Here is a 23666-nt window from a genome sequence, read left to right on the forward strand (position 1 = left end):
AGGCCACAGAAAGGGGGATTTAAAACTCTTGGGCAGGGTGGGTCCCATTTTGTCCATGGGAAGAGAGTAGGGGGCTGGCAGCCTAAACATTTCTTACCCCAAAACATCCCTCTGCTGGTAACTCCTATCCCAAATCTCCTGTAAAAGCAGAAGAGTCCCAAAGGTGCTATCAGTGTATTTCCACTGATCACCTGAGGAATAAATGCTGTGGCAGGCAACCAATAGCTCATGTTAGTTCTGCTGTCCTCAACACAGAAACCCCACAGGCAATCGAAACTTATCATATTGGTAGATTAGCCTCTGCAGAACCAGAGATGGAGCATGTTAAGGTTGTTGAAATCCATGGCAGGGAGTACTTGGGGCAGAAGGATACATGGGCACAGATCTCTCTGGTTAAGCAGAGTTTGGTCCCAAAGGCCATTATGTTGACTGGCCAAATGGCAGAGATTGTGGGGGGTGAGCGAAAGTAGACTCCTCATACCATTAGCTAAAATCCATCTGGTGTGGGAAGTTTTGGAAAGTGTTTTGACTGCAGGGGTAATGGAACACCTCCTAGTTGACCTGCTTCTTTGTTATGATTTTTTCTGTGTAGCTCAAGTTAAAGTATTTGCCTGCAGCAGGAGGGAGTGTTATGCTGGGACTCCTGAGGGAAAGGGAAAGGTCTCAGGAACTGTTGTGAGAATGAGAGAGAGTCTCCTTGATTCTTCTGCAGCAGGAGGAAGCTGCATGCTTCCAGGTGGGAGGTTGGTTGAGACCAACTCCTGCACTGCACCTGGAGGCAAAACTACATCAGAAAGGAATAGGGGTGTAATGCTGCCAGGGAGAGAACTGTCCAGGTTCTTAGCTGCCAGCAGGTCGCAGCTGAACCAGAGGCAAACCTGGCTCTAGGGAGCAGAGAGAAATGTGACCCAGAGGAGAGCCCAGAGAAGGGGCAGGGAATCTCAGAAACCACTGAAGTGGGTGAAGATTCTTGTGACTCTGTAAACAGGGAAGCAGGGTGCTTCCAAGTGTGGGAGGGGCCAGTGGCATAGCCAGGGTTGCTGCTGAGGAGGAGTGGTGGAGAAAAAAGGCACATGTCCTTTGGCAGCATTTCGGTGGCCCTGCGCATGCGCCGAAATGCCATCAAAAGATGGAGTGGTGCATGCACAAGGCCACTGAAAGACAGAGCGGCGTGCCACCGAAATCACGGACGAGCAGAAAAGGTGCCACTTGGGGAAATCTGGGCTCGGGGGAGCAGGCGCTCCCCCTGCTCCACCCCTAGCTACACCACTGGGAGGGGTTAAGACTAGATCTTTTACCGCAGAAGGCAACATGCCCTCAGGCACAGGGACAGGAGAGGTGTTGTCAATGATTAAGGAAACTGGCCCAGGTGTTAGCTAACAGAGTTTTGAAGATGAACAAGCAACAGAACCCTTCCTAGGGAGCACAGAGACGTGTGTCTTAGGAGGGGGACCAGAAGAGAAAACTGGGGAAGGAATAGTGGGGGTACAGGAATGTCTCCTTACTAGTCACTGATGTAAGCAGAGTCAGGATGAGCTCTACCCTGACATCTGGTGGTGAATTGTGGCAAGTTGTGGAAAAGAACTTCAGGGGCTGATCTCGTTTGCATAGGCACACCCACCCCGCCTAGCATGAGCCCACAGCAGCCCAAACGGTCACTTTGGCTGCTGTGGGATCCCCAGTTTCTCTGTTATTCGGGCAGGAAGAATAAAGTGGTGTTACCCTGATTATGTGAATCACGGACAATGAAACTGTTTTATGACAGAGGGACTCACCATCAACTAAGTAGCATTTGCTAGACAAGGGACATGGGTTCCAACACCCAGTGAATTGAGACAGGTTGGGGGTAGGTACTTATATCTGATAGTGTGGGTCCCCTTTGAGAATCTGAAATACTAATTGCATCTTCTCAGTCTACTGTGGGCTGTCAGAGCTAATTTTAATTATTAGGAGTCTAGTTACAGGCTGTTGAGCTGAATTTACTTTGGGCTAATAGTGTCCCAGCACTGGGGTTCCCTTACTAGCAGCTGAAATTGCTAAAGAGCTGAAATTATTAAGAACTGAAATCACTGAGTGCCGTGGGAGGGTGAAGTTATGTTGCTGAGCGGCTGGTGGAGCAGAGCTGTTTGCAGAATGGCTGGAGCTGTTTGCAGGATAGCTAGTAGAGCGGAGCAGCTGGTGGAGTGACTCATGGTGAAGGCTGCAGCAGAACCCCATGGAGAGGCGGGGCAGTCAGCCTCAGACCATGTAAGGTACCACTTAACCCTGCTGTGCCCCACCTCCCCAGGCTGGGAGGTAAAACTCTGCAAATAAACTTTTTGAACTCTGGAGTTGCACTGACCAGGGATAGAGATTTGGGTTGTTGGACTTTGGGTGATTTTTTGGGTTGCTGGACTTAAGACCCTGAGGGGAAAAGGGTACTGCCAAACTTACTTCAGGGGTGTCTTTTGCTCATGGTTTGTGTTATGAATCCTGTTTGTGGTTGTCATAGGTTTCACCCCTACTCTGAACTTTAGGGTACAGATGTGGGGACCTGCATGAGAACCCCTAAGCTTAATTACCAGCTTAGATCTGGTTGCTGCCACCACCAAATGGTTTAAACACACGTTTATGGCAAAGTCATTTGGAAACTTTTCCTTCCCGTTCCCCACCAATTCCCTGGTGAACACAATCCAAAATCCTTGGATCTTAAACCAAGGAGAAATTACTCATCCCCCCTTTCCTGGCAGGACTGGAGTTTAATTTCCCTTTTCCCCCACCAATTCCTGGTGAGTCCAGATCCAACCCCCTTGGATCTTGAAACAAGGAAAAATCAATCAGGTTCTTAAAACAAGACTTTTAATTAAAGAAAAAAGAAAGGTGAAATGAAAACCTTCGTGAGATTAATATGCAAGAAAATCTCACAGACAACAGATTCAGAACACAGAGGATATTCCCCTAGGCAAAAACCTTAGTTACACAAAAGAAAACCCAATTTGATTTTCCCTCTAATGCAAAAAGACAAATCACAAAAGGAAATAAACATAAGCTAATTCATTCCTTCTCTAATACTCACTACCCTGGTTGATTCCTGGATTTTTTTACTCCGGCACAGAACTTAATGAATCGAACAAAGGAAGAACTTCCCTCCTTCCTCTTGAAACATCTTGTCCCCGCATTGGTTCCTCTGATCAGGTGTCAGCTAGACTAAGTGAACTGCTTAACCTTTAACTGTCTGTTTATGACAGTGGTGTTTCCCCAACATAATGCCACATTGTTCCCCATCTTTATTAAAAGGCTTTTGCTACACTCACACTCTGTGCTTGCGAGAGGGGAAGTATTGTCTCCTAGAGGCACCCGGGGGGGTGGCATGTAATTGTTCCAGGTCACTGGGTGGGGGCTTGAGCCGGTTTTGCATTGTGTTATTGAAATGGAACCCCAGATATTGAACCCAGCCCTTGGTGCTCTGTGGATGGATGGGAAAGGCCATTTCAAGGGCCTCTATTTTTGCGGGGTTTGTTACTTTCATTTCTCAGGGTTTATTTTTAGCAATTTTTGCAGTTCTGTGCAGAGTCCAAAAATTGGACTTTGATTTTGTATATACTGTGATAGACCCAGGCCAGTTGGATACAACAGAATAGCAGAAGGCAGATATACTGGCCACTGGATTAAGTTTTCTGTTCCCTGACTGACCAGAGCAGGGGCTGCTCCAGGCTAATGAGAACACCTGACTTCAATTAACCTGTAAAGAGTCAGGTGAGGCCATTAAGGTAATGTGAACACCTGACTCTAATTAAGGCCCCGCTGTTACTATACAAAGGGCTCACTCCAGTCAGGCAGAGGAGAGCCAGGGAGCCAGAGGAGAGGAAGTGCGGCTGAAGGGCTGGTTATTGAAGACACCCTCAAACCATCATTAAGGGAGCCCTAAGGTAAGGGTGAAGAAGGGAGAAGCAGGAGAGCTGTGGGGAAGTGGCCCAGGGAAATGTAGCAACTCTGGCAGGGAAAGGTTGGCTGCCAACAGCTGCTACCATTAGGGTCTCCGGGCTGGAACCCGGAGTGGAGGGTGGGCCTGGGTTCCCCCCAACCCACCACTACAGGAACATCTCCTGGGAGGGGAAGACAGGCCCCTGTCAGGACAGGAGGCTAAACTGTTCTGAGATAAGCCCTAGAGATAACAGAGACTGTGGGAGTTCTCTCCCCAGCCTCCTTGCAGCCTATGATGAACAGGGCTCAGCAGACTGTAACCCTGGCCCTAGAGAGGGAAGGGCTACGTTGAGGGTCGCAGTGAGCCACTGAGGCTAGCGAAACTGCCTAAAAGCGCGGGACCCACGGGGGCAAGGTCAGAGCTCTGCCACAATACTCCAAAGAGTAATGTCTGTTATATGCATTGCTCATTACAATAGTATATACTTGGGCTTGGCAGAATTCAACTAAGAATATTGATGTTTATTTTTAAGCCTTTTGTTCAATTTGTCTATTTAAATTTTCACAGTTGCAGGTGTGATGTTGCACTCTATGATTTTATAAAAATATGCTAATGAGTGAATATCATGTAACTGGAATATGCTTTATGCAAAAGGTCTCTTGTAAGGTATCATTACAAAGCTTATAATCTACTGAGTGTGGTCATCCTATTTCTATAAATGTACCACTCTTCTATCTAAAACTAGAAATATGAACTGTAACTCTGAGGGCCTATTGTAATTATGCAAAGTGTGGGCCGTTAATGGTTGTTTGGAATCTCGATGGCTCCCATCAGCCAGAATAATTGACTGGGATGGCTCTGTTTGTTTGCAGGCCTTCCTGTGAGTCAGGCTGGGAGGAATGAAGGCTTGGGGTCTCACAGGACATGTGATCATGTCACCTGAACTGGAATCCATCTTTAACTTGGTGCTTTTCCAGTGAGGAGGGGTGGGAACCAGGAGGGACAAAGGATTCCCGCCTTATGCAAAAGATATGTAAGTGGGTGGGACAGAACAATGGGGAGGCCAACAAGAGCTGTACTGGGGAAAGGATTGTGCCCAGACTAGGAAGGTGTCCAGTCTGAGAAAAGAAACTTATTGAAACATCTCTGAGGGTGGGATCTTATCTGTATTCAGTTTCTTACTGTATTAGACATAGATTTGTGTGTTTTAGTTTATTTTACTTAGTAATTCACTTTGTTCTGTCTGTTACTACTTGGAACCACTTAAATCCTACTTCCTGTATTTAATACGGGGGCTCGTCCTGTGACAGGTTAAATCACAGAACCCCCCTGGGAGCTGCCACCTGATGTGCCAAGACCACTTCTGCCCCTGCTTTCCTGCCCCGTAAGCTTAGGACTTCAGTGCCCTGCCTAGTTTGAGCCAGACCCACTAGCCTGCTGCAAACCCAGACCCAGGTCTGACTCACATCCCCTAACAGCCATAGGCTGAAATGAAAGCAGCTCACAGAAGTGTTCTTGTCTTTAATGCTCAGCTCCCAATGAGGTCTAAACCCAAATAAATCCGTTTTACTCTGTATAAAGTAAACTCATGAATTGTTCGCCCTCTATAACACTGATAGAGAGGTATGCACAGCTGTTTGCCCCCACCCCCAGGTATTAATACATACTTTGGGTTAATTAATAAGTAAAAAGTGATTTTTTTCACTGGCCCTCTGTAACAACAAACTACTTCTCCCACCATCTCGTTAAACCAGTAACACTCAAGGAAACTGAGTCCCACCCCCTCTGAATGCAAACCATTGCAAAAACCAAGACCTTCCCCCTCCCCCCCACTTCATGCCATCTCTCCCCTCTTCGAGTCTGAACTGAGCGGGGTCATTTAGCCAGTTACCTGGGGAAGTTCAGGGCCCCTGGCTATACCATTGGCCCTCCCCCGCACATGGCCCACCTCCATGTCATAACCTTGGAGGAGCAGGATCCATCTCAGGAGCTTGGCATTAGCCCCTTTCATTTGGTGCAGCCACATCAGGGGTGAATGGTCAGTGCACACAGTAAAGCGCCGCTCAAAAAGATACAGCTGCAGGGTTTTTAAGGGCCCACCCCATGGCCAGGCATTGCTTCCCTATGGCCGCATGGTGCTGCTTCCAGGGGAGCAGCTTCTTGCTCAGGTACACAATGGGGTGTCTCTCCCCCTTAGTATCAGCTTGAATCAGCACCTCACCCAGCCCAGTGTCTGAGGTGTCAGTGAACACCAGGAAGGGTTTGCTAAAATCTGGGTTTACCAGCACTGGACCTTGTATGAGAGTCTCCTTCAGTGCCCAGAGAGCCCTCTGGCACCTTTTGGTCCATACCACCCTGTCTGGCTTGCCCTTCCTACACAGCTCCGTAAGGGGAGCTTCCAGGGAGCTAAAATAAGGCACAAACCTCCGGTAGCACCCCACCTTCCCAATGAAAGCTTGAATCTGCTTCTTATTCTGGTGAGTGGGCCAGTCCTTGATTGACTACACTTAGACGGCTCTGGTGGCTGTTCATCTTTTGGCCAGATACGACACCTCTGCCATCCCCACTTCGCACTTTCCAGCTTTTATAGTCAGTCCTGCATCCCTTGGGCCCTGGCTAGGTTCTCCCTGGCCAAGCCCATGAGCTCAGTGAGTTTTTCTGGGAAAGTCAGGACATGCTCCACCCCTGACTCTCCATCGGGAGCAGCCTTCCCCTTCCACTCATCCCTCATCAAGTCCAGGGGTCCCTCACTCTCCTCCCGTACAGCAACTTGAACGGGGAGAACCCTATGGATTCCTGGGGCACTTCCCTGTGTGAGAACAGCAGGTGGGGTAAATACTTGTCCCAGTCCTGCGGGTGCGGCTCCATAAATGTTTTCAGCATCATCTTTAGGGTCTCATTGAACCTCTCCACCAGCCCATTGGACTGAGGGTGATACACAGAGGCCCAGGTGTGTCAGTCCCCACACTTCACCACAAGCACTGGAGTGGGGCCAACATGAAGTTGGACCCCTGGTCTATAAGGACCTCCTTGGGGAACCCCACTCTGCTGAAGATGCTCAGCAGCTCATCTGCCACAGTGTCTACCTCGAGAGAGGCCAGGGCCACCGCCTCGAGGTAGTGCATAGCGAAATCCACCACCACCAGGATGTATTTCTTCCCCGACCGGGTCACCCAGCTGAGGAGCCCCACTATGTCCCTGGCCACCTCCTGGAAAGGCTCCTCTATGATGAGCAAAGGTCTCAGCAGTTCTTTACATTTATCCTGGGCCTTCCCCGCCCTCTGGCAGGAGTCACAGGACCTGCAGTGCTGCTGGATGTTGTCAAAGTCCCTGAGCCTGTAAAAGTTCTGCAGCAGCCTCTGCCTGATGCGCCGGATGCCCTGATGTCCCCGAGAGGGGAATATTATGGGCCAAGTACAACAGTCTGCAGCGGTACCTCTGGGGAACCACCAGCTGCCTCCTGACTTTCCAAGGTTCAGTTTACCCCAGGCCAGCCCATTCCCCGTACAGGAATCCCTTCTCCCACAGGATCCTCCCCCTGGGATCCTGCACTGCTGTGGCCGGTAAGGGCCCTCAGGATCCCTCTTTAGAGAAGCTTGTGCAGCTCAATCTGGAATTCAGCTGCTGGGTTTAGGACCACAGCCCTGGTTGGCTGTGCCTCAATTCCCACCTTCTGACAGAGGTTCAGGCCTAGCCCTGTTGAGCCCTACCCTCGGTGCTTCACTCCCTGCCATTGGGAGGTTCTGCACTGCTGGACTGGGACATGTCCCTCGCTGGCTCTGGCTCCGGGTAAGGACCAGGGCACTCTGGGTGCTAGCCAGCTAGTCCTCCAAGTCATTACCCAGTAGCATCTCCGTGGGTAGCTGATCGTGCACCCCAACCTCATTGCGGCCCTCCTTAGTTCCCAATTTCAGGTGTATCCTCACTACAGGCACCTTGAGGGGGGCCCAAACACCCCCCTCAGGGTCATATAGGCATTGGGCACTAGCTGGTCTGGGTCCACCCCCTCAGGCTGCACCGGTGTCATCTCTGCGCCTGTGTCCCAGAACCCCTAGATGCTCCACCCACCCCCACCTCAATGGGGATGATGTGGCGACTGTCTCCCCAGGTGCGGGTGCTCCAGGGCTGGAGCCCTGCCTTCCTCAGCTGTCCTATCCTGTCCTGTCGTTCCCCTCCCTGCTCAGTCTCCTGGAGCCACACCTCTCTGAGCCTCAGCACGCCTGTCTCTCACCATGGGCCCCCTCAGGGAGTCTCCTTGCTCTGGACCCCTGGAGCCTCCACTCCCAGAGGGACTAATGCCATCCTGCTCTCTAGCCCAGAGCAACTCTCAGCCAGCGTAAAACAGGAGGGTTTACTGAACGTCTGAACCCAGCACAGGAAACTCTCAGGACCTCAGGCCTGGCCTCCCTCAGCACAGCACATGTAGGTCTCTGCAGCCTCCAGGTGGGCTCTGGCTGCTCTCTCCTCCTAGCCCAGAGACCCCTCCTTCCAGCTGGGCATCCAATATCACCGTCTCCCAGCTCCCGCATCTGTTCTTTGTCTTCTGTCTGAGGAAAAACAGGCTGCCTGGGCCTCCTCTCCTCTCATCTGTCCTTTGTCCCCCTGTGGCTGGAACTGGCTGGTCAGGTCACTGGGCTCCTCTCCCCACAACCCATTGTCCTCCCACTGGCCAGAACCAGCTGTGACTCCCGAACTGGGACTCCTGGTCATCAGGTCACCAGTCGCTGGGGTATCCATCCTCCAGGCCGTTCACTGGCCCTCTGTAACAACAAACCCTCTCCCACCACCTCATTAAACCAGTAATACCCAGGGAAACCGAGTCCCACCCCCTCTGCATGCCAACCATTGAAAAAACAAAACAAAAATCCCTGTTTCATCACACTCGTTCACCAGCTCTCTGCAGCTCTCACCCAGCCCCGAACTGGGGCCCACCGGCTGGAGGTGGAGCAACTCACCTATTGGAAACTTCCTGTTGTTCAAGGTTCGCTCAGCAGCCAGCTTCCCAGCACAGCTGCAGGTGCCCACACTCAGGGAGGCAGAGCTGACGTGCCACTGGCCTGGGGCAGAGTGGGCCTGGGTCTTGATGGGGTGCGAGACTCGGGAGGGCCCGGCCATCGGGGAGGGTCTCAATGCCCCTGGGGGCGCTGTGTTTCTTTTAGTTCTAGGTTTCTCCCAAACCCTTGCGTATCTCAACGCTGGGTGAGGTGTCCTTGTATAAACATGCCCCACCCCAGAGGCAGCCACATCTCAGCACTGGGGAGAGGTCCCTGTGTTGACCCAGGCCAGATTCAGCTGCGTGTCAGGTCTTAAGTCGAAGGATGGATTCTGTGGTGGGCTGTGGAATCCAGCTGGCTCTCTGGATCCAGCCGATGACGTGGGTCCCATCACAAGGGAATCCCCAGACTCAGTGACCCGGGACCTGGGAGGAGTTTGAGGAACTGAGAGACAGAAAACAAACGTCTGAGTTCAATGAACCGGCTACAATCTGCTGGCGTCTCCCCTGCTGAGAGACCCTAGAGGGGAAGGACCCCGGGTCCCATTCCCACTCCCCAGAGCCAGCCAGTGCTCCACCCTGCTGAGAGACCCTAGAGAGAAAAGGCCCCATTCCCCTTACTCTCAGCCAGCCCCCTGTGGTGGGGCTGGAAGCCGACTGTCCATGGGAGCTGCCTGTATCTGGGACAATCTCCGTCTTGCATCGATGGCACCGAGATCTCCAGCCACTGGAACGGGGCTTCTGCAAGACAGTCTAGGGCCAGATTCACACGCTGACTTCCCCTTCCTGTCTTGAAATCTCACATCTCACCCCAGCCCTCGCCCTGACACTCGCACCCGCTCCCTGCCAGGCAGGTCTCCTCACGCACCCGGCTCTTCTCACTGGAGTCGGGATTCACTAGCCATCCTAACTGGACATCTGCTGTTCCGTGCGCTGTTCCCAGCTGCCCCGCCCCAGAAACAGACGCATCTCAGCTCCGGGTGAGCAACCCCTGGGCAGTGTCGCTGTGTGGCTGTTCCCAGCCGCCCCACCCCAGAGACGGCGGCATCTCAGCTCGGGGTGAGTGATTAGCATCTGCAGCATGTACAATACAGTACGAGGTGTCAGCTGCTAATGTTAAAATATTATTGTGTGACTGGAAAAAGCAGTAATAAAGGGACAGAGCTGGGACAGGAGGCTGGGAGCCCGGACTCCTGGGTTCCATCCATGGCTCTGGGAGGGGAGTGGTATCTAGTGGTCAGAGGAGGGGGCGAGGGTCTGGGAGCCCAGACTCCTGGGTTCTGTCCCTGGCTCTGGGAGGGGAGTGGTATCTAGTGGTCAGAGGAGGGAGCGAGGGTCTGGGAGCCAGGACTCCTGGATTCTGTCACTGGCTCTGGGAGCAGAGTGAGACATAGAGGGGCTCAGAGCCCAGACTCCTGGGTTCTATTTCCAGCCCCACAAGCAATAAGCAGCCTGCCCCTGTTGCAGGGAAGCCGCAGAGATGTTCCTATAAGCTTCTTTCACAGACTAGACTCCTACCTAGTCTGGGCCCAATCCTCTCCCCGGTACAGTTCTTGTTAGTTCCAGCTCAGGTGGTAACTAGGGGTTTTCTCATGACTGCAGCCCAATGTGTTCTGTTCCATCCCCTTTTATGGCTTAGAAAAAGGATTCCCACCTTGTGCCACTCTGGCTCCCCACCCCTCCTCCTAAATGGAAAAGTACCAGGTTTAAGAAGGATTCCAGTACCAGGTGACATGGTCACATGTCCTGTGAGACCCCAAGCCTCTGTTCTTTTTGGCCTCACTCACAGGACCACAGGAAGGCTTTCAGGTAAACAGCCAGGAGTGTCAACTCCTGGGTTCTGTCCCAACTCTGGGAGGAGAGTGAGGGGTAGGGGGGCTCAAAGTCTGGACTCCTGGGTTCTATTTCCTGCCCCACAAGCAACATGCAGCCTGCCCCTGTTGCAGGGAAGCCGAGGGCAGCCCCTGCCAGATAGAGGGGAAGTTGGCAGGATGTTGGTGCTGGGGTTTCTGAGAGAGCATCTCTCCCCGATGGCCCCCTCAGCACCCACTTCTGCTTTCAGGTTACTGTGCATGACAGCTCCCCAGGCTCCGAGTCACAAACCCTGCAGGTCTAGGGGTGAGTGGAACTAGGGTTGGGGAGGGAGCTGGATGGACTTTGGAGACTGGGGTGCCCCTCAATCTCGACCCACAGCCCCTTGCTATCCCAGCCCTGGGCTCCCTGCCCCCACAGCTCAGCCTCTCCAGCCCGAGCAGCATCCTACCCCAGGGCTTCCTCACTATGGGGACCACACTGGGGGTGTCGATTTAGGGGGCCATGTACAACAGGGGGTTCCCCAGCTCTCATCTCTCAGCCTCCTTCCCGAGAACACCTGAGGGCAGCAGAGGGATGGCAGGAAATGGAATTGCCGGGGGTTTCCCCTTCTCCATGGGGGCGGTTTTGGAGGGAAGGGAGGGCAGGCATTGCAGAGGGGGCAGATATGTTATGCTTATAAGAAGCACACGGCATCTTCAGGGGAAAACGCAAAACTCCACATTTATTAGCATATGCATTGAAACACACTCACACATACACTCTCTCTCTCTCTGTCTGTCTTCCACCAGTCAATGTTATAGTTACCAGTCCAGAGTCCGGATCAATCTAGTGGCCAGCTAGGTTGATCAAAGGTAGGGAGGAGCCGGGTTCTGTTGGTCGCAACATGATGCTCCTGGGAAGTCTTGGCAGGACGAACCCAAAGTTTCATGGCAAAGCACCCTGTTTATATAGTGATCTTCCCTCATTGGGACCAATGAATTTTGCACCATCATGCTGTAATAAATCACTGTTTGAGTACTTGTTTTCTTAAATTGTTCTCATCCTTTATCTTGTTCTTTCATCACTCTCTTAGGGAGTTTCCCCAGGCCTGTTTTGATCACAGCTATCTTTTCCCCATTGATATGTGCCTGCCCCATCTTTTAGAGTCGTCAATCTGCCCTCCTCTGACATCTCAATAGGGGCAGGTTGCAATCTTCTGGTGCCTTTATGTCTATCCTCAGATCCTCCCTAGAACATCTGGTCCAGTAATGGCCTTCACACTTATCTTCTAACACACGCGTTCCTCATTCACACGGAGAACAGAACTGATTTACACAGAACATTTGAACAGGAACATCAAATTGCAGCATAGGAGAAAACAATCCTGGCATCCTTTTACTTATTTCAAAATGCTAATTTTAAACCTACAACCAAGTGGTGACCCTAAAGGTCTGTTACTGCCTTGAAATCAGCTTCAGACAGAAGATTCTGGCTGATGCATCCTTATCAATGGCCCATTAGGCCGTTCCTTCCTACTTTCAGAAAGGGTGGCTGGCAGAATATGGTCAGATCATACATCAATACATTTAATACATGCTACGTTATGATTATTTATCCTTAATTCTAAATTATACAACCCCCTCCTCCATAAAATCCTGCTACTACAGTTATAGATACCCCAGGGGGAGCACATACGTCCAAACTTCTCCCCCATCCTCCAGCTGCCCTCACCCCATTGCCCCCCATGGAGCTGTGTGGCGACCCAGAACAGATCTCTCTGGAGCCCCACTTGGCACCTCCCTCCAATCCAACGTCTTTCCATTAATAGTTACTCTTTTGCGGTTGTCTCTTTTCTAAAATGAACAGTCCCCGTCATATTAATCTCTCCTCATATGGAAGCTGTCCCATGCTGTATGGTGCCACCGGACTCCTCGTTGTTCATACGGAAGCTGTTCCACACCCCTAATCTTTTTGTTGTCCTTTTCTGAACCTTTTCCAATTCCATTTAGCATAAGGGCCACCAGAACTGCATGCAGGATTTAAAATGTGGGCATATCAGGGATTTATATAGAGGCAATATGATACTTTCTGTCATCTTATCTGTCCCTTTCTTAATGATTCCCAACATTCTGTTCACTTTTTTGACTGCCGCTGCACATTGAATGGATGTTTTCAGAGAACTATCCACAATGACTCAAAAATCACTTTCTTGAGTGGTAACAGGTAATTTTATATGCATAGTTGGGATTCTGTTTCCCAATGTGCATCACTTTCCATTTATTAACATTGAATTTCATCTATTTTGTTATCCAGTCATCCAGTTTTGTGAGTTCCCCTTGTAGAGATTCACAGTCAGCTTTAAACTTAACTCTCTTGAGTGGTTTTGTATCGTATGCAAATTTTGCCACCTGTTTACCCCTTTTTCCAGATCGTTTATGAATATGTTGAACAGCCCTGGTCCCAATACAGACTCCTGGGGGACACCACTATTTACCTCTCCCCACTGTGAAAATTGACCATTGATTCCAGTCCTTTGTTTGCTATCTTTTAACCAGTTACTGGTCCAGGAGAGGACCTTCCCACTTATCCCATGACTACTTAGTTTCCTTAAGAGTCTTTGGTGAGGGACCTTGTCAAAAGTTTTCTGAAAATCTAAGGATATGTCTTCACTACCCGCTGGATCGGCTGGCAGTGATCGATCCAGTGGGGATCAATTTATCACGCCTAGTGTAGACATGATAAATCAACCTCTGAGTGCTCTCCCGTTGACTCCTGTACTCCTGCACCACAAGATGTTCAGGCAGAGTCGACGGGGGAGCAACAGCAGTAGACTCACTGTGGTGAAGACACCATGGTAAGTCGATCTAAGTACGTCGACTTTAGCTACATTATTCATGTAGCTGAAGTTGCGTAGCTTAGATCAATCCCCTCCCCCCCAGTGTAGACCAGGGCTAAGTTCAATGACTGGATCACCCTTGTGTACATGCTTTTTGACACCCTAAAAAAATTCTAGTAGATTGGTGAGGCATGATTTCCTTTTACAAAAACAATGTTGAGTCTTTATTATAGTTTCAACCAGTTTGTCCAATACTGAATTTAGGCTTAGTGGCCTCTAATTCCTGGGATCACTGCGGGAGCCTTTTAAAAAAATTGGTGTCACATTAGCTATAACCCAGTCATCTGGTACAGAAGATGATTTAAATGATAGATTACATACCACAGTTAGTAGTTCTGCAATCTCATATTTGTGTTCCTTGAAAAGTCTCTAGCTTACTTATGAGAATGTCATGTGGGACTGTGTCAAAAGCCTTGCTGAAGTCCAGGTATATTACATCCACCACTTTCCTCCAGCCCCCAACCAGTTAGCTCGTCAAAGAAGGAAACCAAGCTGGTTTGGCAGGATTTGTTCTTGGTAAATCCATGCTGGTGATCCCCCTTCGGCCTCACAAATTGAAGGTTTTATACCTCGCTCTTGTAGCGTTCCATGTGTTGAGGTCAGGTTGACTGGTCCAGGGCTGACTCCAGCTTTTTTGCCACTCCAAGTGAAGAAGTGAGAAGAAAAAATAAATAAAGCCATTTGGCGGCACTTCAGCAGCAGCAGCAGCAGCTTGATCGTGCCGCTTCATTCTTCTGTGGCAGTTCGGCATCGGGTCCTTCGCTCCCTCTCTTCCTCTTCAGCAGCACTTCAGGGACTGAGGGACCCGCCGCCGAATTGCCACCAAAGACCTGGACGTGACGCCCATTTCCATTGGCCACCCCAAGCACCTGCTTCCTTCAGTGGTGCCTGGAGCCAGCCCTGGACTGGTCTATAGTTCTCTGGCTCCTCCTTTTCCCCCCTTTTAAAGATGGCCCCTCTGTTAGCCCTTGTCAAGGTTTCTTTCCCCACTCTGAACTTTAGAGAACAAATGTGGGGACCTGCATGGACATTTCTAAGCTTAATTTACTAGCTTAGATCTGGTACACTGCCACCAGCCAGAAGTTAGTGTTTTGCACACTCCCTGTCCCCCCAAAACCTTCCCTGGGGAACACAGATCCAGACTTCTTGGATCTTAACACAAGGAGAAATTAACCATCCCCCTTCTTTTTCCCCCAGACTTTCCCCTCTCTGGGTTGCCTTGAGAGGCTTCACACAGATCCAAACTCCTTGGATCTTAAAACAAAGAGGAATTAACCATCCCCCCTCCTTTTTTCCCCCCACCAACTCCTGGTGAGTTCAGACCCAATTTCCTGGATCTTAAAACAAAGAAAAATCAATTAGGTTCTTAAAAAGAGAGCTTTTAATTAAAGAAAAAGAAAAGGTAAAAATTATCTCTCTAAAATTAGGATGGAAAAAGCTTACAGGGTACTGAAATGTATATAGCCAGAGAAATCCCCTCTAGCCTCAGGTTCAAAGTTACAGCAAACAGAGGTAAAAAATCCTTCCAGCAAAAGAAGCATTTACAGGTTGAGAAAATAAACATAAGACTAACACGCCTTCCTGTCTAGGTGCTTACAAATTTGAAACATGAGACTGATTCAGAAAGATTTGGAGAGCCTGGATTGATGTCTGGTCCCTCTCCGTCCTGAGAATGAACAACCCCTAAAACAAAGAACCCAAATAAAGACTTCCCTCCAGCAAGATTTGAAAGTATCTTGTCCCTTCATTGGTCCTCTGGTCAGGTGTCAGCCAGGTTTACTGAGCTTCTTAACCCTTTAGAGGTAAAAGAGACATTAACCCTTAACTATCTGTTTATGACAGCCCTTCTCTCATCTTCTGGGACCTCTCCTGGTATCCATGAAATTGCAAATATTATTGCCAGTGGCTCCAAGATTTCTTCAACCAATTCCTTCAGCACCCCAGGTTGAACAGCTTCCTGCCCCACTGATCTGAATTCATTCAAATAGGTCAGAACATCTCTGACGTGTTCTTTACTGATCCTGATCTGCCGCCCTTCCCCTTTGTTGTCCGTGGTAACTTCACTGGTTGCCTGCTCACATGTTGTTTTTTGTGGGAAGACTGAAGCAAAGCAGGCACTGAGCAGCACTGCCTTCCCGCCATCTTCTGTCCCCAGATTATGGACAATCTCTTGATTCTTGGAGAAAATCTCAAGGTTTTTTTGTTTTGTTTTTCTTTTGGCCAATTTAAGGATTTTTTTTTTTAGCCCACAATCTTTCGGGACCGTCTGGTGATTTGAGGATTTTGGGGGGGCTTACTGCACAGCCAGCAGCCCCAGATCAGCCCATTGCAGAACCCAGCAGCACTGATGGTCCCCCAGGCAGATCTGTGTCCCCAAACAGCCTCTGCTCTCACACTTCTCACCCCCGTCTGTCTCTAGGTCTGTCCCAGCCGGATGCCCCAGCCATGGGCAGAGCCCTGCCCCCACAGCAGGACACCGGGGAAAGGGAGCTTCTGCTTCAGGGCCCCCCCTGGAGAGCAGGGGGTCCTGCCACGCTGAGGGTCCTGATCCTCGCCCTGCTCTGGAGGGGTAAGTAAGCAGCACCTGCAGCCCCAGTGCAGGGGGAAGGGCAGAACCTGCGCTAAGCGGGGCCAGGTCTGTCCCAGGACTTGAAAGGGAGACTGGCTAGAGGGGGAGGGGAGCCCAGTGCCCCCATGCGGTGCTAGGGGGCGCTGAGTGACAGGGAGCGGGGCAGGGGGCTCGATGTAGGGAGGGATGGAAAGTAAATGGAGAGAGAGTTGGTCGAGGACCCAGGGCTGGGCTAGCAGGGGCTGCAGGTTGGCAGTGAGGGGCACCGGTGCAGCTGTGGGGGGATCTCAGGGTTTGTCACTACTTTCTATGGGTCCCAGTTTCATCGGTCTCCATCCCCTGCAGGGTCCCTGTCCCAGCGGCCTGGATTTACCCTGACGGTGCCGCAGTCGGTGTCGGTGCAGGAGGGTCTCTGCGTTCTCGTCCCCTGCACCTTCACGTACCCAGCCTCGTCTGACACCTACAATTCCTGGCCTCGGCTCTACAGATACTGGTACAAGGATGCAGCTGATGTGGGCCATGATTCGCCCGTGGCCAGCAATGACTTCAGCCGGGGGGTGTCGAAGGAGACCCGGGGCCGGTTCCGGCTGACGGGGGATCCAGCGCATGGCGACTGCTCCCTGCAAATCAGCGATGCCCAACGGATGGATGTGGGGAAATATTTCTTTAGATTTGAGAAAGGAACATTGAAATACAAATACCTCTCCAATTCCGATGGCACTGATGCAAAGCTCGCGATCTCCGTGCCAGGTAAGAGCAGCCGCAGTCACCAGTGATCGACCCCACTGAGCCAGCCAGTCCCCGCCCTGGGGCCAGATCAGGGCCGCGCCCTCAGAGGGGAAAGGCCCCGTGTCCTTGAGTGATTCTCTCCCCTCTCCCCGTGTCTCAGGGCTGACGGAGGAGCCAGAGATCCAGATCTCGCCGGCACGGGGGCTGCCAGGGACGCTGCTGGCCGGGGAGCCGGTGACTGTGACCTGCACGGCCCCTGGGCGCTGCTCCGGGCCCCCTCCCCGAGTCACCTGGACGGGGCCGTTCAGCGACACAGCCCGGGACGTCTCAGCCCAGCTGGCGAACGGCTCCTGGGCCCACAGCTCCGCGCTCAGCTTCACACCCGGCCTGGGGGACCACGGCAAAGAGTTCGTCTGCACCGTCACCTACAGGCCACCACGGGGACCTTCCACCCACAGAACCGTCCGGCTCCATGTCGTCTGTGAGTGACCCCCCCAGCCCCTCCACGCCGGCCCCCAGCCCCCTCTGGGATCCCCCCCGGGCTCCCCAGCCCTGGCATCCAGCCCCTCCCCCAACTCTGACCAGTGCTGAGATCCCCGCCCCCCACCAGGCACCCTCAGCCAATTCTACTCCAGGCCCCTTCACCCCACACCGTGCAGCCCCTTCTCCCTTGGGATCTTCACCCCGTCCTGCCCCCCTTGGCTATGGCTCCCCCCTCCCATCCTCACCCCCAGGTCCTTCTCTTCTGGGATCCTCTCTACCCCTGACCTGCCCTGCCCCCAGAATCCTCCTGTGCTAGGATCCACCCCCCCATTCCAGTCCCCTCTTGTTGGGATTTCCCCTCACACCAGCCACCTCAATTCCCCCTGAGATCCCCCCAGACTGTCCCACCGCATCTCCTCACCCCCTCCCCTTTCTGCCAGGATCGGTGGATGCTCTGTATGGGGCATAGGCTTAACGGGACCCAGTCACTATCCTGCAGTAAACACGCTCCGGGGTCAGTGCCCAGAGACCTCGGCCCGCCCTGCCCTAGGGCAAACCCCCGTTAAATGGCTTGTGACCCTCGCGCTGCAGATCCAGGGCAGAGGGGAAATCAGTGGCCGCCTTTGCGAGGTGAAGGATCAAATCCGGCATCAGTGTAAGGACGGCCCTTGTTCCCTTCAGCCGGAGGGGGATTTAGCAGGAAACCGTCCCCGTGTCTGCGCTGCAATCAGAGACCCACAGCCCGACCCAACGGACCCAGGCTCTGAGCCTTGGCACCGCGGGGCTTTGAGGGCAGCGTGGACGGATCCTATCAGGCCTGGCCAGGCAGTATCAGCGTCCGGCTGTTCTGGGTGTTGCTTCTAGCCACACCTCTGGGTGATACCCAGGCCTGGCTGGCCAAGCCCCAGGGGCAAAAGGAGAGGGCCGGGGAGAGACGAACCTAGGGGAGAAGGCAAAGGACCCATGACGGGGGTGTCTGATGTCCCTGGTGGTGGCTGGGTCTGGGCTGGGGGTGGGAGTGGGGATATTTAGACCCCTGGCTCTGTCCTGCCCTGGGGAGGGCACGTTTGGGGAGCAGGACGCTGAATGCCCAGGCACCCGGCAGACAGTGGCACTGAAATGGTGACGCTCGCTCCAGTACCCAGGTCTGAGCAGCCCGGCCCCTCGTTAGTGACTCTGCCAATTAGGCCGAGTTTTGACCCTCCGGTTTTGGTCCCTTGGGTTTCCATTTCCCACGGTTCTGGTTCCCCGGCGCGGCCCTAACCCGGCCCCTGGGTTCCGTCGGGCGCCTCTTGTGTGGGGCTCAGTTGGGTCTGTCGCTTCCCTTCCCCCCCACAGGTCTTGTGTCACTTCAGGGACTTTCCCATCCCCCAGCTGAGCACACAGCGAGGGGCCATGTCTCTGCTCAGTGATCACTAGTGACCCCCCCCCCGGTGCTGTGCAGCCCCCCTGACCTCCCCTGTCTGGTTTGTGTTACAGACCCGCCCGGGGCCCCCAGCATCACTGGAACCCTGACCAGGAACGGACGCCCTGGTGAGAGGCCGCGCTGCGAGCCCCGGGAATCAGCGAGCGCCTCCTAGTCACGCTCTGCCCGCGCTCAGGGCCAGGGGCCAGGCGCCAGGCTCAGCCGGGCCAGGCTGGTCCGTGCCCGGAGGGGAGAGCCCGAGGGAGCTGCTGGGCTGTGGGGAGGGTGGTGGGGGGAGCAGGCCTGGTTCCCTCTGTCTTCAGACCCCAGAGTGGCATTAAGGGGGTGCTGGTCAGTGTGGAGGAGGTGGCTTAAGGACCGATCTCTGCGACGGAGACCTGCTGCCATGGAAAGGCATCCACTCCGGAGGTGGCTGCATCTCGACTCCTTTGGAGGGGATCTCCGGCAGGGGGGCCTAACCTGCCTGCTCGTCTCTTCCAGGGCCGGCCCCATTGGGAGCTGAGGGCGACGTCGTGTCTCTGGAGACCCAGGAGGGCGACTCCCTGAGTCTGCGCTGTGAGGCTGGGAGCAGACCCGAGGCCACCCTGAGCTGGGTCAGGATGAACAGGTCCCTGAGCCTCGGCCAGGGAGGGGCCGGGCACCTGGAGCTGCCGAATCTCAGCCCAGGGGACGCTGGGGAGTATCGGTGCTGGGCAAAGAATTCCTACGGGTCGGCCAGCCGGGCCCTTCATGTGCATGTGCAGTGTAAGGCTCTGGGGGGGCGGGGGCGTGCTGCAAGGATCAGGACAGGGGTTCAGTGGAGGTCGCTGTGCTGCAGGGGGCGGGGTTGAGGGCTCAGCAGGGGGCACTGGGCTGCAGGGTGTGGGCAGAGGATCCATGGGGGTGTGTGTGGCTGCAGGGAGAGCAGGGGGTACTGGGGGTGCTGGGCTGCGGATCAGGGGGTCACTGGGGGGCTCTCTCCAATCTAATACTTTGCCGTGGGTATTTCAGCTCTAGAGAGGACTCTGAAAATCACCGTCTCCAGAGCTAACAGGAGCGACTCCCAGCTATTCCAAGGTATTGCTATGGGGTGGGGAGTGGGGCATGGGGACTTTCCCCTCTAGGGGGTGCTGGCCGCCATCTGGCCCCCGGGCAGGGACTGGTTGGCTCAGGGTGCAAGTTGCTCTGTGTTATTTCTATTCCCAGATCCCAGCACCCTGGTGGCGAACGGCTCACAGCTCTCGGCCCGGGAGGGCGACTCCCTGCGGTTCCTATGCTCCGTCGCCAGCAGCCCCCCCGCTGTGCTGGGCTGGGTGAGGGGGGGCCGAGCCGTCGAGGGTACCCGCCCCATGGGGGAGAATCAGCTGCAGCTGGAGCTGCCCAACGTGACGGCCGAGGATGGGGGGCTGTACGGGTGCTGGGCCCAGAGAGAGGAGAGCTCTGCCCAGGGGACGTTCCAGCTGCAGGTTGAGTGTGAGTGGGGTTAACCTGTGGGACTCCCTGCCCCTGGATATTAGTGGGGTTAATCCACACAACTCCCTGCCACTGGGTTTCTCTCAAAGTGACACCAGTCAGAATCTCTTGCTCTCTGCAGACAGCCCCCGGCCGGGGACCAGGCTGAACTCGTCCTGCCAGCACCAGGAGTCCACCGTCAGCTGCAGCTGCTCCCTGCGCTCCCACCCCGCACCTCAGCTCCAGTGGCAGGTGGACGGGGTGTCCCTGGCTGGAAATGGCTCGTGGGGGGCCCTGCAGGTCAGCTCGTGGGCCCAGGGGGATGAGGCTGTTAGCACCCTGAGCTGGATGGGGAGCGGGGACGGGGGCCACCAGATCTTCTGCCTCGGCTCCAACCGCCACGGGAGCTACGCCGCCCTGCACTTTGAACTCAGCCCCCCGCAGAGAGGTGAGACACTTGGACTCCTGGGTTCTGTCCCCAGGTTGGGGAGGGGAGTCAGGGGCTGGGAGCCAGGACTCCTGGGTTCTGTCCCAGCAGTGCCCCGTGCTCTGTTTTTGTTTTTTTTTTGCAGGTGCGGAGGAGCCTGGCAAGCTGCTGGGCATGGGGGTGGCCTGTGGGCTGGGGGTCGCCATCGGCTTCTTCCTTCTCAGGCTCTGCGTGATCAAGTGAGTCCAATGCCTCCTGTCCTGACCCCCACCTGCCCCTCCAAGATCCCGCTGAGATCCCCTGCCATGTCCTCTGGGTTATTCCAGCCCTCCCCCCTCCCCAAGTGAGATCCTTCCCCCAGCCCCTCTCCCTGGCCTATCCCAGTCCCCTGTGCTCTAGCCTCCCCCACTCATGTCCCCACTTTCTATTTCCCCCACCTCCAAGTTTCATGCGTCTGTCCTGATCCGTTTCCCCACAGGCTGCGGGGCCAGGATCTGGCGCCCCCTAGTGCTGAGGCTGGGGAAATGGCTAACAGGAGCCAGGATGAGCACACAGCGGATGATACCAGCCTGATCTACATGAATGTCGCCACCATCCCCATGGTATGTACCTGGGGGGAGCAGGCGACCAAGCCCACCTGCCCTTCCCACCCCACCCCTTCTCTGCCCCCTCCACTTCTTCTCCTTCCCACCCCCTTAACGAAAGCATGAATATAAGCCAGGCTTTCACTGGGGATCCCGACCCACCACCCATGCCCAGTGCAAGAAATGCACCCCTGCCACCAGCCTGGACTCCCCGAACTGCATGGGATCGGCTCCTGCATGCAGAAAATGCACCTCAGGCCTCACTCAGAGGGGAGGACATGCAGTGAATGCACTCACGTGCGAACACAAAGTGCACAAGACTAGATTGGGGCTTGAATGCTGCCAACCCCTGGGGGTCTCCCGAATGCACCAGCTGGGCAAGAAATGCATTTATGCGGCTGCCTTCTATGCTATTACATGCATATGCTCAGATAATGCATGCAGGGTGCACCATGTCTGTTCCAAATATATGCACCCTGCAGAAAATGCAAAGAATGCATCAGAATAGTCTATGCAACCATGAGATGCATGGGATTAAATCATGCGTGCACAGTGCATAAAATGCGCACAATGCCATGCATATTGCTAATATGTGGCCTGTGCAGCTGAGGCAGTGAATGCATTAACTGAGCTGGTGCTGGCATGGGATCGGCTCATGGTGCAGCGAGTATATAAAACACCCAATCCCATGCCTCTTTCTAGTGCATGCCTGAAGCCGGAAATGCATTTGCAGGGCGGATGGGGGAAACGAGGCCTGGGGCAGCCCATGCAATCAGCTCAGCAGGGTGGATGCAAGTCTCTGCCTAGTGTCTCTGCCTTGCTTCTCACTCAGGATCACAAGACTCCAGCCGCCCGCCGGACCAAAGGTGTCCAGGATGAGGCTGCAGCAGCACAGGACTCGCTGGGCCCGGGGAAGCCAGACGAGCTGCATTACGCCACCATCGACTTCTCCAAGCTGCAGTGCAAAGGGGGGGAGCCTCTGGAGGACCCCGCCACGGAATATTCCGAGGTCCGGCGCAAATAGCCCCCTCATGCCATCGGCCCAGGCTGGGTGTATCTGGCCCGTCCAGTGCAGGGGGAGGTCACAGTGTGGAGGGAAGGGGGAAGGGGACGGCCCAGGGTTGGACCTGCGACGTGGGAGACCTGGGTGCAAATCCCTGCTCTGGCCTGGACTCAGGGCAGAGTCAATTAGGCCTTGGAGATGCTGGAGCGCTGCATTGAGGGGAGGTATCCCAGGGTCCCCTGCAGCCGGGTGCCAAAGCCTGCCCCCTCCCAAACCCCACTGCCCCTGGGCGAAAGAACCTCTCAGCCCCAGAGAGTCTCTCTTCTGCCCTGCCTGAGCCTTCACCCACTCGCTTCTCAGATGGGCAGGATGGTGACGCTCAGAGGCAGCAGCTGGTGGGAGCGGAGGGATGGGCTTGTGTCTAACATGCTGGCCTGGTACTCAGGCTTCCTGGCTTCTAGTCCGTGCTCCACTGAATCTGCTGTAGGTGAGGTTAGGCCAGTTGCTGCAACTGTCTGGCCTCAGTTTCCTCACCTTGAAAATTGGGATAATGGTGCCCTGGGCTAGTCATGTGATAAACTCTTAGGGGCAGGGAGTGTCTCTCGCTGTGTCTGGGCAGCGCCTGGCACAACAGGGCCCTGGTCTCTGTCGAGGTCAATCAGTGCCATGTGATTGTTACTAAGAAGTGACAATGTTCTAACGTGTTCACTCCCAAGCCAAAAAGCATCCGACTGTAAAGGTCCCTCTTTACAAGCTGTTACTTGAAATAGATTTTCATGTGTCATTTTTTGTCACGGCTACTTTTTTAACAAAGGGCCACTAACAGCTATGACTTATTTGTATCCAGTAAAGAATAAGTTTTCACGTCTGCTTTTCCCTTGGGAAAACCCCGATCGCAGTTGGTTTCTGGGCAGGGCCGGGCATAGCACGGACCTGATCCCAGCTGGGGCAGAGACTTTCCCTCGCTGTGTCTGGGCAGCACCCAGCTGTCAGACTCACAGGACTCATTTTGGCTTGGCTACGTATGGCCCCTGGGAGTGACAGCCCCCTGGGAGTGACAGCCCCCCGGGATGGTTGCACTCTCTCTCTCTCTCTGGGGTTAGGGCCTCTGGCCCCATCACCTCCTGGGAATGCGCCTCTGAGCTGGCCTGTCTCTGCTATGGGCCCCCTCAGCGAGTACCTACTCTCTGGACCCCCGGGGCCTGTTACTGTGGTGGAGGAGATCGGCTTCCATTATCCCAGCTTGCCAGAACCTGCAACTACCATCGCGAGAGTTCACCAGACCCCCTCCAAGCAACTACGCTGCCTGTTGGAGAGGGGGACTTACAGGCTGCCACTCACTTTTCCAATGTGATGTATCCGAGTCACGGCACTAAGATGTTAGAGGGCTTCTTCCTTCACCCTCTCACTTCCTGGTTCTTCTCGCA

At 54.0% G+C, this 23666-nt stretch overlaps 1 protein-coding gene across 1 annotated transcript; it reads left to right on the forward strand.

Moving 5' to 3' along the window:
* Positions 1-16025: 16025 nt before the first annotated feature.
* LOC123351976 (sialic acid-binding Ig-like lectin 12) lies at positions 16026-17374 on the forward strand. The gene is made up of 3 exons (XM_044991660.1): positions 16026-16156; positions 16502-16906; positions 17046-17374. The coding sequence occupies exons 1-3, from the start codon at positions 16033-16035 to the stop codon at positions 17372-17374; spliced, it is 858 nt and encodes a 285-aa protein (XP_044847595.1). The 5' UTR covers positions 16026-16032.
* Positions 17375-23666: the final 6292 nt, after the last annotated feature.

Source organism: Mauremys mutica, chromosome 17 (assembly GCF_020497125.1).
Source record: "Mauremys mutica isolate MM-2020 ecotype Southern chromosome 17, ASM2049712v1, whole genome shotgun sequence".
NCBI lineage: Eukaryota > Metazoa > Chordata > Testudines > Geoemydidae > Mauremys > Mauremys mutica.

Coding starts and splice junctions, on each gene's coding strand:
- LOC123351976 (XM_044991660.1), top strand. CDS start 16,033: ATGGGCAGAGCCCTGCCCCCACAGCAGGACACCGGGGAAAGGGAGCTT. Junction 16,157..16,501: donor CCTCGCCCTGCTCTGGAGGG/GTAAGTAAGCAG, acceptor CATCCCCTGCAG/GGTCCCTGTCCCAGCGGCCT. Junction 16,907..17,045: donor GCTCGCGATCTCCGTGCCAG/GTAAGAGCAGCC, acceptor CCCGTGTCTCAG/GGCTGACGGAGGAGCCAGAG.